General features: G+C 29.7%; 1 protein-coding gene across 10 annotated transcripts in view; it reads left to right on the forward strand.

The window, feature by feature from the left end:
* Positions 1–13150, forward strand: part of LOC106470662 (kinesin-like protein unc-104) — a 91463-nt gene that overhangs the window by 29002 nt on the left and 49311 nt on the right. For 6 of the 10 annotated variants that reach the window (XM_022399291.1, XM_022399293.1, XM_022399292.1 and 3 more), the window contains 8 exons: positions 4703–4865; positions 5719–5897; positions 6171–6282; positions 6670–6813; positions 7746–7748; positions 8439–8517; positions 9302–9380; positions 10668–10804. In XM_022399291.1, the coding sequence (XP_022254999.1) occupies positions 4703–4865; positions 5719–5897; positions 6171–6282; positions 6670–6813; positions 7746–7748; positions 8439–8517; positions 9302–9380; positions 10668–10804 (896 nt within the window). The remainder of the gene's footprint in view (positions 1–4702; positions 4866–5718; positions 5898–6170; positions 6283–6669; positions 6814–7745; positions 7749–8438; positions 8518–9301; positions 9381–10667; positions 10805–13150) is intronic. The other 4 variants (XM_022399299.1, XM_022399300.1, XM_022399294.1 and 1 more) reach the window with 1 other exon arrangement.

A 13150-nucleotide genomic window follows, 5' to 3' on the forward strand; every position in this document is an offset into this window, starting at 1 on the left:
GCGTTGGATGCCCGTGGTCCCGGCACCTCCCCCCCCCTGCACGCTACTGGCTGTAGTCTGTGTGAAAATAATTTTTCATTATGGAACTTGTAGTGAACTTAAAGCAAATGCTGAATTTATTCAGTTAACAGAATAATGCTTCAGAATTGTCCATATACATGTACAGAAAGCAAAACCTTTTACACATTTTGGGGGTAAAATAAATATTTGCTCTAAATAATCCGATCATTTGAATAGCAGAATATTTTATAAATGCTTTTAATATAATTAAATGATTTATCAAACACAACAGTTAACCAATCTTTACTTTGTAAATTTAACAAAAGTCCTACATAACCTCGAGGTGATAATTCACCTGCTGTTAATCAATCTTTACTTTGTAAATTTAACAAAACTACTGCATAACCTCATGGTGATAACTCACCTGCTGTTAACGAATCTTTACTTTGTAAATTTAACAAAACTCCTACATAACCTCATGGTGATAATTCACCTGCTGTTAACCAATCTTTACTTTGTAAATTCAACAAAACTCCTACATAACCTCAAGGTGATAATTCACCTGCTGTTAACCAATCTTTACTTTGTAAATACAACAAAACTACTACATAACCTCAAGTTGATAATTCACCTGCTGTTAACGAATCTTTACTTTGTAAATTTAACAAACTCCTACATAACCTCATGGTGATAATTCACCTGCTGTTAATCAATCTTTACTTTGTAAATTTAACAAAACTACTGCATAACCTCATGGTGATAACTCACCTGCTGTTAACGAATCTTTACTTTGTAAATTTAACAAAACTACTGCATAATCTCATGGTGATAATTCACCTGCTGTTAACCAATCTTTACTCTGTAAATTTAACAAAACTCCCACTGTTATATCCTGTTTTCGTATCAGAACTATTCAGTGTATAAAATAGTCATTTTGCCATTACCGTTATTACATCTATATTTTGGAATATCGAGGAATGATCCAGTCAAAAACCTCTCATACAAATCCTTTTAAAAAACTATATAAAATTGTCTCGGGAACTTTCAGTAAACCAAAGTAAATATTATTTTAATCCTCATCTGCAACAATATATATATTGATTTTATGTTACTTGCTTTGTCGAAAAATATGACGGAGCCTAACTCTTAATTTCCACCTAAGTGATATAAGTTTTTGTATTATTAAAAAAATGTATATGTGTAGAACTTTGGTTAAAATGACTATTTACTACTCTGAAGTGTCATTCTCCCATTTGGTTTTAATGTCTTTATATTTGGATATGTCAACATGGTGCAATTGAGATTGTAAATGTTGGCCATTCACCAGTGATACTGAAAAAAAAACTTGATTGTTATTTTTTCTATTACCTTTACTGACTTAAAAATACTAGAATTGAACATTTTTTTTTCATCTTTAATATTTCTCAATTACAAATTATAAGTAAAACAAAATAATAACACAGTTACAAATGTTTCATCTGAGTTTACAAATCTGATTGTGTTTTTAGCTGCTAAGTGTTAAACCACAGTAACTTCTTAACCACTGATTTCAGAACTGCAATTGAGGGTGATTAATGTTATTTGATGAGCATATTCATATAAACTAACATATAAAATTTGGTAATAAACTTAAAATAAGACCCAAAACTCGAGTGCTTTCGAATAGTTGACTATTCTTCTTTGTTCTCTTGGGTCTTATTTTAAGTTTATTACACTTTATATGTGATCCTTTGTGCTAACTCTTTTATCAAGATATAAAATTTGGTTGTAACTTACAAATAATTTTCATTGAAGATTTGTACATGAATGATATTTTAAAATTATTCTCTAGCTACCTGATGATGACAAAACCTTGTCGAAACGTTGTACATTTGCTGTTATGTTAAACTTATATTAAAGTTTTTCCTCATTACCCATTCAAGCCGTCTCCAAGCATTATTAGTCTCTAGCTATGGTTGCAACAAAAAAGCTTTTGTCCAAAATTGTAGTTTGAGGTTGAGACCTTTTTCAAAATTTGTAAAATTTTTAAGACTGATCCCTGAGAGTGATCAGTTTTATTTTATAAGATGTAGACTGATTTCTGAGAGTAATAAATTTTATTTTCAGCCACACTGAGAATCACAGTACTTGTTTTACAGTATAGAGTAGTATGGTGTGATGTTTGAGGGTGTTTCTTCTACACGTACTCCTAATTTAATTTTTAAATTACATAAATCAGATCACTACAGCTAGTGAAAAGTAAGAGAGGATATCATTTACTTCCCCTATTTTTTAGTGTAAGATATACTTCTGAGGCTACCCAGCTTTTCAGCTAGAGTTATCAGTCAGTTTTTTTTTTTCATGTGGAAGTGGTGTAACTTGAAATACAATACGTAATTGTTCGTATTGAATAACTTGAAACTTCAGTTCTCAGTTGGTCATGGTATTGATTTTGTTATTCAATATGAACAAATGTTCATCATATTCCAAACATGATATTACACATGATGGATCAAAAGTTCTTTTATTTGTGTTTTATTGTGAACAAACAAAAAGTGTCTACAATTATGGATCAGGTTGGTTTTAACCATTGCAATTACCTTATAGTGAGATTATTCTGTGGTAATTAAGTTTTGGTTTACTTTGAATCAGCTTTCTTGGTATTTGTTGGTAACCAACCTGAATATTCTTCCTTGGTATTTGTTGGTAACCAACCTGAATATTCTTCCTTGGTATTTGATGGTAACCAACCTGAATCATCTTTCTTTTGGTGGTAACTAATTTAAATCATATTTCTTTGTGTGTATGATGGTAACCAACCTGAATCATCTTTCTTGGTACTTGATGGTAACTAATTTAAATCATATTTCTTTGTGTGTGATGGTAACCAACCTGAATCATATTTCTTTGTGTGTGATGGTAACCAACCTGAATCATCTTTCTCTTGGTGGTAACTAATTTAAATCATATTTCTTTGTGTGTGATGGTAACCAACCTGAATCATATTTCTTTGTGTGTGATGGTAACCACCTGGATCATCTTTCTCTTGATGGTAACTAATTTAAATCATATTTCCATCTTTCTTGGTACTTGATGGTAACTAATTTAAATCATATTTCTTTGTGTGTGATGGTAACCAACCCGAATCATCTTTCTTGGTACTTGATGGTAACTAATTTAAATCATATTTCTTTGTGTGTGATGGTAACCAACCTGAATCATCTTTCTCTTGGTGGTAACTAATTTAAATCATATTTCTTTGTGTGTGTGATGGTAACTAACCTGAATCATCTTTCTTGGTACATGATGGTAATCAATCTGAATCATCTTTCTTGATATTTGATGGTAACCAACTTAAATCATTTTTCTTGGTATTTGATGATAGTGAACCTTGTTGAAATGACTTCATGTTGAAGTTGCTTGAAGACAGTTCCATTTATATTTATTTGCAAAGTTTCAGTTACAAGTAGATTCAGCTTTAATTTATCCTGATTGGTACATTCCAAAAATCAGTTTTGATGTTAGTTAAACTAATTGGATATCGCATCTAATCCAAACCACTCTGAAATAGTGTGATTGTTAATATAATTTAGTAGAAATCACTTTACATTTATGATGATGGATTGAAGTAGATGTACAAAGTTCTCATATGTTATTGAAGACATTAATCAATATGTTTAGTTAACACCATATGAGACTTGCTTCTGTATATTCTGCTTGACAAGATTCAACCAAAATCCTTTTACAGGGATACAAGAAATTAAAAGAGCCAGAATTTTTCAAAACTTAAATATGCCCCAATATTTTTAGTGCAAGAATCGTAAAGTGCAGTATTTACAGCACTGTCTATTGTAAACAATATAATAATAATAATAATACTTATAAAACTTTAATATTATAAAAATATAATAATAATAAAATACTTACAAAACTTTAATATTATAAAACTTCGTAAAAGATTAAACCAAACTGATTTTGTGGAAGTGACAAATTGCAATACCTATCTGACTTTTTCAATTATAATCATAGTTTTGATGGAAAAAGAATAATTCATACACTTTGAAGCCTGAAAGTAAAAAAAAAGACTTGTAAACTAACCCTTGTTGCTGGCTACAAATATTGGCATTTGGCAGTATTTAATATGTTGGATTTACTACACTGCTCTTGTTTCAAGGGATAAGAATGAAGCTGAGGAAAGTATTTTTAATGTGAGAAATTACTGGAAATGCCTTTAGGTTCTGCCTTTGAGTTCCATGATTTCTTTCCATTTCATAAGTGAGCATCAGATGTAAGGAGGAGAATGAGGGGTATTGAATATGTTCTTATACTGGTTAATAATTCCAGTAATCTCATTTGTGTGGCTTTAAAGGTTGTATTTTTAAACCAATAAATTAATTTCATTAGTCGTATTTAATTAATAAAAGTAATACACCATTTAAACAACAGTTATTTATTATTGCAGAAACACTTTACTACATATTTTGGTCACATTCAACCTGATGATGGCTGGAACAAATGTCTGGAAAACATAAAAAATATATCTCTGTTTTTTTTAGTAATGAATTATTGAAGTGTATCATTTTTATCAATAAATTTATGTTCATATACTACTTAGTATTTCTGTAAGAGACACTTTTATTTTACCCAAGTGAGAAGTTTGATATTTTTTTATTTTGTAATCCAGTATGTACTCCGTATTACATACATAATTATCTATCTCCAGGTACAACGTATGCATTTTTGCATACGGCCAAACAGGAGCTGGAAAAAGCTTTACCATGATGGGTAAACAAGAAGAGGGACAAGAAGGAATAATTCCCCACATCTGTAAAGATCTATTCAACAGAATAAAGAATTCAGATGTAGACATGATGTATTCAGTGGAAGTAAGTGTTAGAATCTACATAGATAGTTGGTTTGTAATCTAATGTAATAATCTTCTTTGTTTTATGTTAGAATTGTATGCCATAATTATGTAAAAACTATTGTGTTGAATAAGATATTCATGAGTGTGTAATAACAAACTAATTATATGGAGGTTTTAAAACAATTGTAAGTGATTGAAATACTTGTTAGTTTTATTAAAATTGTGTTTATCTCGTGTTTAGATTTGGAAGATTGAATTTGGTCAAGTATATTCATGTAGCAGCATTAGGTTGCCTAATTGCCGGTTTTGTTAACTCAAAGAAAACGGTAGTTGCTTGTATAGTTGTGGTAGAATAATTTAATTATTACTCTTGCTCAGTCACCGTAATGGTCTTTCAAAATTCAATGTATACCTGTTTTAATTTAATGACGTTCATATTGGTAGTAGAAGAATCCCTTACTTGGATTTTCTGTTGTAAGCGTGAACTCGCTAGTTTCATTGTGGTTCTAAGAGTGCCCTGAAAGTTTGGTGTTTTATAGAAAAATAAATCTTAATTTATAATATTTTCTAACATGTTTAATTTCATGCCATTTTTTTTCTCTGTTTTTATGTTATGGTTTTTATTTCAAACTGGCTTTGTAATGTATAGTCTATTGCACAATTTAGCATCATTTAATCCATAACTACTTATTGCATGTGATAAAAAAAAAGAGGTTTGTATTGATTACAAAATTTACAAAATTACCAAAACAAAGAGTCTTTATCATCATTTAAACCTAGTTGATTTTCTTTAAAATTTGTGCTTAAGAAATTTCCAGTTGCTTTACCCTAGAGTATTTTACTTTTATTATTTTTTTGTTTCACCCGTGCAGGTTAGTTACATGGAAATATACTGTGAACGTGTTCGAGATCTGCTTAATCCTAAAAATAAAAATAATTTACGAGTAAGGGAACACCCTGCCCTTGGACCGTATGTTGAAGATCTTTCCAAACTTGCCGTTACCTCTTACGAAGATATTAATCAACTCATGGATGAAGGCAACAAAGCCAGGTAAACTACTTTATTATCTATTGTGCTCTAAAATGGATAAAGTTAAGCCTACTTTTTCATATTCTTAGTATGTGTTTATAATAATTGTTTGACTTTGACCCCAGGATTTTCGAAGCCAACACTTTTGTTAACAGCCATGGCAAGTATAAACTTGATTGAGAGGAGAACTATTTTTTGTAGAAAAATAATCCCTTTATTTTAAAATAGAACCATGATTGAGATGAGTAGTATTTTTGTAGAAAGTAACCTTTTTTGTTTTTTCCCCCAATAAAGAACTGTAGCAGCTACAAACATGAATGAAACCAGTAGTCGCTCACATGCAGTTTTCACAATCATTTTCACACAGAGAAGACAGGACAAGGGCACAGGATTGGTTGCAGAAAAGGTAATGTATCTCTGCTATCAAACAAAAAATTTTCTAAACTTGTATAACTATTTAACAAGGTAGGTTTCACAAGTAGCAGACTATTGGACCAGATGTTGTTTATAAATCTTTTAGAGACAAAAGAACTAGATTCTTATGTATGTATATTTCTCATGCAAAGCTCATACTGATCTTGATTCAAATTAAGTCCTGGTTTCTCTGTAAAGATGAATTATGATGCAGATTGTTTTTACAGGCCAGATTATGTTTAGTACTGATTATCCCCATTGTACATACTCAGTTATTCTGATACATAGATTAATTGAAAGCACAAGTTTATTATGAAGTTTGCGTTTTGTTGTGGTCTTCATCTTATTGCTCATTGTATAAAATATATTTACATTTTAGGTCAGCAAAATTAGCCTCGTTGACTTGGCAGGAAGCGAAAGGGCAGATTCTACAGGTGCACAAGGTACAAGATTAAAAGAAGGAGCAAATATCAACAAATCACTCACTACCCTTGGAAAAGTAATCTCTGGATTGGCTGAAGTTGTAAGTTAAGACCATTTTGTTAAGCGTGGTAACACAAAGATTGCGTAAACAAATATGTAATATATTAAACCACTCCCTTTGACGCATATCAGTAATTTTCCAGAAACTGTTTATTTCTTTATTCATTAATATTGTGTTTTTCTCACGTCCAGAAAAGTTGGTTCTTACAGCATGAAAATTTTTGTTTAATTTTGATTGGACTAAAAATTTAGTTAGTGAACAAACTGGTTTTTGATTTAAATTAAAACAACCAGTACAAATTGTTCTTTTTGTTGGGCTGTATTATGTCATAACTTGCTGGACAGCTAATAGTTGTCAGTATCTAATTTTCCAAATATATTAAGACTATTCATTGTCAAGTAATATTTAGACAGATATGTTTTAGTATGCTATAAATTTGTTATTAAAATTATGGCTGTATGTATTATTTGTATGTATCTTGTTATAAAGAAGGTATTATATATAACATAACACTATCAGTTTAGCTTGACAACACCATCAGATACATTTGAGCTACTTATTTTTATTAAAAATGACCATTAGATTTCCATTGAAAATCCCATGTATATGGGACTGAAATGCCGGTAATACAGTGTGTATTAAACTTTTATTTGCTAACAAAAATTATTGTTTTGATCTGTGTTTTATGTAGATGTAATGCTTCCATGACTTAATTGTTTAGTTGTTGTTTGAATAAAACTAATACCACTTATTTTTTCATTAGTACAGTAACTTTTAAGGTTTGGAGTATGTTTATCTAAATGTGTATTATTGACTTATTACTGATATTCAGTATTCAATTAAAAAACATTATTGAAACTAGTTTTTATTTCCAATGTATTTTTAGTATTCAACAGTATTATATATTAACTTCTAATCTTCTCTGTTTTTTTTTCCCTTCTTGTTGCATTCCTAACATCCTACCCAACTAGGCAGTAAGTAGAATCCTGCATGGATAAATAAAAGTGATTTAATAAACTTATTTTTTTTTTCCTTTAATTTAGAACATTTATTCAGAAACAGAAGTTCTTACACTTAATGTTGTAATTAGTCAATCATTTATTTAAAAAAAACTGTAGAAGATTTATTGTTACAGTGGTTCAAAACATATATTTTTATTTTTCAATTATCACAAATAATGTATGCTTAAATTTATCGTTGTTAAATTGCAGTACTGTGGTCTCGTAATTACTATGTTTTTGTGCCATACCAAAATATTTTTAATTAATTCTAAAATACAATTAAAAAAGAATAAAATAAATTATTGTAAAGTATAAGCATAAAGGCTAAGGCATTGTCTTATGATTGAATCCAGGGTTCCCATTCTACCTTGGCCTGCACATCAATATGTGTGCTGTGACAAGGCCTCCATGCGTCTGGTATGGGGTTAGGGGACCCTAGGATATTAGCTAGTGCTATTATTCCTCTAGTGTGAATTTTTACCTTTGATTGTGAACTATGTTGATTTAATGATGTTCATTTATTTTTTTATAATTGTTATCAGAACTCAGATTCTTATGACTTGAACATGGAACAGAATTATCACACTTTGTATCTGTTATGTTTTATTTTATAAAAGAAACTTCGTTATCAGCTCAGACTTCTTTTATGTACTTAACTTTCAGGCAACGAAAAAGAAGAAAAAGCAAGATTTCATCCCCTATAGAGATTCAGTATTAACCTGGCTTCTTCGGGAAAACTTAGGTGAGTTAAAAACTGTTTACTAGACACTAAAATACATTACTCTTTCTTTCCAGTCTAACATTTCATTGATAAGTTTTCCATCTATTTTACTGACTGCAACTTGGATATTCCTTCTCATTAAAACCAGATATTTTATCAAAATACATATTTTTAATAAGCCATTCAAAGTACAGATGATGACATTACAAGCATAAGATTAAACTTAAGATTATGCTCTTTAGGTTTTTTTTCAGTTGCTTGCAGGTACCTCTCTTAGAAATGATAACTTAGACATAAATTAGAATTTATCATCACAATACAAGACTTAAAAAAAAGAAAAAAAAGCTCGGCGTGGTCAGGGCGCTTGACTCACAATCTGAGGGTTGCGGGTTTGAATCCTCATCCCACCAAACACGTTTGCACTTTCAGCTATGGGTGCATTATAATGTGAAGGTCAATTCCACTATTCATTGGTAAAAGAGTAGCCCAAGAGTTGGCAGTGGGTGGTGATGACTAGCTGCCTTCCTTCTAGTTCTTACACTGCTAAATTAGGGATGGCTAGCGCAGATAACCCTTGTGTAGCTTTGTGCGAAATTCAAATTAGAAAAAATAACTAAAAATTAAAAAAAGAAGTTTCATCATTAATATCAGAATTTGTATGTCAGTTGCTGTTAATCCTGTTTGATCATTTTTCAGTATTGAGAAAACTCTTTGTAGTTTTTTCAATGCGTTAATTCAAGGCTAATGTATAGTTTAAAGATTGGAATCTGTCTATAACTTGACCATTTCTAACTTATTTTACAAGGTGGAAATTCCAAGACAGCAATGATTGCTGCCATTAGCCCAGCAGATATTAATTTTGATGAAACTTTGAGTACACTGAGGTAAGTACATAGATAAAATACAGTTTCCCACAAGTACTAAGGCTGGGAAAAATTGAATTGATTCTAATGTGTAAGATAGTGTTAAATGAACTTGTATTTTTAATTATTCTAAATTAACTTGTATTTTTAATTATTCTAAATTAACTTGTATTTTTAATTATTCTAAATTAACTTGTATTTTTAATTATTCTAAATTAACTTGTATTTTTGATTATTCTAAATTAACTTGTATTTTTAATTATTTTAAATTAACTTGTATTTTTTAATAGGTTAAGGGAGGTATAAGTGAAGAATTAGATTAAACATTATTTTCTGAAAATTATTATCAAGAATTATAGTTTAACTTCAAGAATTGATGGCCTGGCATACCCTAGTGGTTAGGACACTGAACTTGTAACCTGCAGATCATGGGTTTAAATCCTGTTGCTGAACCATACTTGCTCTTTTAGCTATGGGAGCATTACGATGCGATGATCAATCCTATATTCCAGACTTAAAAAAATAACACAATAGTTGATGGAGGGTGGTGTCGACTAGCTACCTCCACTGTAGTCTATTATTTCAAAATTAGCATAGATAGCCCTTGGGTAGTTTTGGGTGAAATTCAACAGAAAAAAAAATCAAGAAATGACTCAAGCAGGAAAATGCAGGTTATAAGTATAATACAAAAAAATATTTGATAAGTAAATTTCTTAAAGTAAACTTATTCTAAGATATTTAAAAACCCTTTTACAAACAGTTAAATAATTTAAGTTTTACAGTTTTTGTTTTAGTAATTTTAATAATATTTTCTGATTTCGGTGGAAATTTGAGTAGTTACTGATTTCTCTATTTTAAATGTGTTTTCTTTATTTTTTTTCTTTAACTACAAGATTACAATTTTTTCCTTTAAATAAATGTCTTTAACTTTTGAATAGTTTTTTTCATCAGCTTTTGATTGTTTTTATTGGAAATCTGCCACCAGCATGAGTTCATGTACAACTATATATCATCTATATTTTATTTACCAGGATAGAACAGATTAAAGGTCACAACTTAAAACATCTTCCAAAATAGGATTTAATTAGGACTTTTCTAAATTTTGTGTAACCAGTATTGAAATTTAAAAATGTATCTTCTGATGTATTTTATTAAAATGTCATTACCAAGACATTTTAATTTTTTTTACAGTTCATCTTTTGTTTTGTTTCCCATTGTATGTATTTTGCAAGTTATTGTGACCAACTAAATAAAAGGAAATTTTTAATAAATAACCAATAACAATTATTATCTGTATTTGTACATCAGATATGCTGACCGTGCCAAACAGATTGTCTGTAAGGCAGTTATTAATGAGGATGCTAATGCTAAGCTTATTAGAGAACTGAAGGAAGAAATAGAGCGATTGAAATCAATGTTGCGAACTGAAGGCATTGATATTGATGGTAAGTACCAATTCTTATTATTTTAAAATTACAATCAATTACAAAAAGCTGTTCACAAAAAACAGTAAGACTCTGATTCTCTAAAATCATTAAATTCAATGAGTTATTTACCAGACAGAGGAGAGAATGTTATAAAAATTGTTTTGCACAAAACAGTGCACAAAAACGGTTAGTTGCTCAAAAAAAAAATCATAGATAGAATAACCGTCAATACAATAAACACTTTTGATAATTTCAACTTCACAGAGCTTTGGAAAACTTTAATGACCTAGCAGCTAATCACAGTCTAGTTTATTGTTAGGGACCATTTATTTAGTTTGTAGGTAAAATTAGAGACTTCGATTTGAACCCTATATTCCCTGTGTCACCACTTCAGTGTCAACCAACTCGTGTAAACACATGTAGATATAAAAACGCTATTCAAACTGTACCTGATATTTTTTCAGTGAAACTCCATTGCTGAATTGTTAGAATACATGAATTAACTGTGTGTAAAAACTCTGATGTTGCGTGATCTATATAATATGATTTTTGCATCATTAATAAATCCCAAACTAATATTACAAAAAAACAATAGTTACAAGCTAATAGACCCTGAGTTGTCCATGACTCTGGTTTTTTTCACTACACCTAGTTTTAAAACCTGAACTATCTGAAGAATATACACGTTTTAACTGAATAACCTTAATTTTATGTAAGGTTTATTATGAAAGGTGTTATTTTTAGTAAATGACCCTGATGTGATTGAGAGACCTATTGATTTTAATCAAATTTTTATGAACATTAGACACCTCAACTCTCTTTGCTTATCAATTCGCTGTTTTGTTTAATAAAAAAATATATGTTTCTAAATTATGTTAATAACTATTAACACATACATACAGTATAACATACTTTCAATAAGAAGGCCAAACATTAACTTGTTTTTTTTTGCATCTTTATGTTAACTGAAAACCAACTCTCCCTAAAAAAAAAAAAGGCTGATGTCCCATATTGTATACAAAGTGTACTAAATCACACCAAAATATTATTGTATGATAACGTTCTTAACACCATTTGATGATAACGTGAAGTTCTAGTATCTGATCTTCCAAAAGGTTGGAAAAATTTCATTTTCCACTATTCGTAGGGGCATAGCACTGTGTGGCTCACTTGTGGCCAGTCTGTCAGTTGTATCTGTAGAGTATAAATTGAAATGTATATATGTTTTGATACTAATTAATTGTTTTGTAATTATTCTTGATAGAAAGTATTGATATTGTTTCATATGTTTTCTCTCTGACAACTAAATTGTTTAGTTTGTGGTATATTTATCTTTTGTCATACAGAAATATATATATATGCATTTTTAGGCAGTCAACCTAATTTATGAAAAGAGCAAGCAGAGCTTTGAAAATTACAATAATAATAAGTTTATGTGTTTTTATTTAGGTTTACTTTTAATAATTTTTTAATGCTTGATATACTTAAACTTAACTATTTTTTGTTGCTGTACCAACAGATGTATAAATAAATAGTGATACACTACAAAAAAATGAAAAGAAACAGATGTTAAGTGTGGCTTAAGTTTGTGAAAATTATAAATTTCTCTCAAGTTCATATTTTAGTCTTTTGCAGAAAGTCGTGTCTACGAGGATAGAACACTTATTGTATGTTTATTGCACAAGCACTACCTGTAAAAAATAGAGAAGTATTACTAGGAAGTTCTTTGAGTTAAGAACTCAAAGTGAATTCAAAAATTGAGAGTTTTTTGAATAATTTTAAATCAAACCTTCAAATTAAATGTACCGTAAAATAGGATAGTTTAGTACGATTTCAATTTGGCTAAATTCACGTTTGCAGATACTTCTTTATATTCTTTTAAAAGAATGAATTTGTTTAAAATCTTTACTTGAGGAGTACATGATTTATAATTGAGTGAATTACATTTAAAGCCATGGGCACAAGCCTATGGAAGCGATTAAACAACTAAGAACTTATTCAGTGAACCCTAAAACTGCAAGGGACCATTTCCAAACATATCCCATAATGCTTCAGCTTTGAACCTGTGGCTTTAAAACATGCAGCCAACTGTAAAAAGAAAATATATACAAATACTGATTTTAAAAGCTCATAGGAAAAGAAAAAGAAAATGTACACATATATATATATACATATATATATATATATATATATGAGGATATCATTTTAGAAAAGCTTTTTTTTCAAGATACCGTATATTCGTTACTAGTTTTTATATATCGTTATCTCTGAACTTCCGTTTATAGCTGGCTGCACCTTTCTACTCATCTCTGTTTTTATTTATTATATTTAACTGTTTCTGTGTCTGTAACACTAAATATCCTG

The sequence above is a fragment of the Limulus polyphemus genome, unplaced genomic scaffold, assembly GCF_000517525.1.
Source record: "Limulus polyphemus unplaced genomic scaffold, Limulus_polyphemus-2.1.2 Scaffold4149, whole genome shotgun sequence".
Lineage (NCBI taxonomy): Eukaryota > Metazoa > Arthropoda > Merostomata > Xiphosura > Limulidae > Limulus > Limulus polyphemus.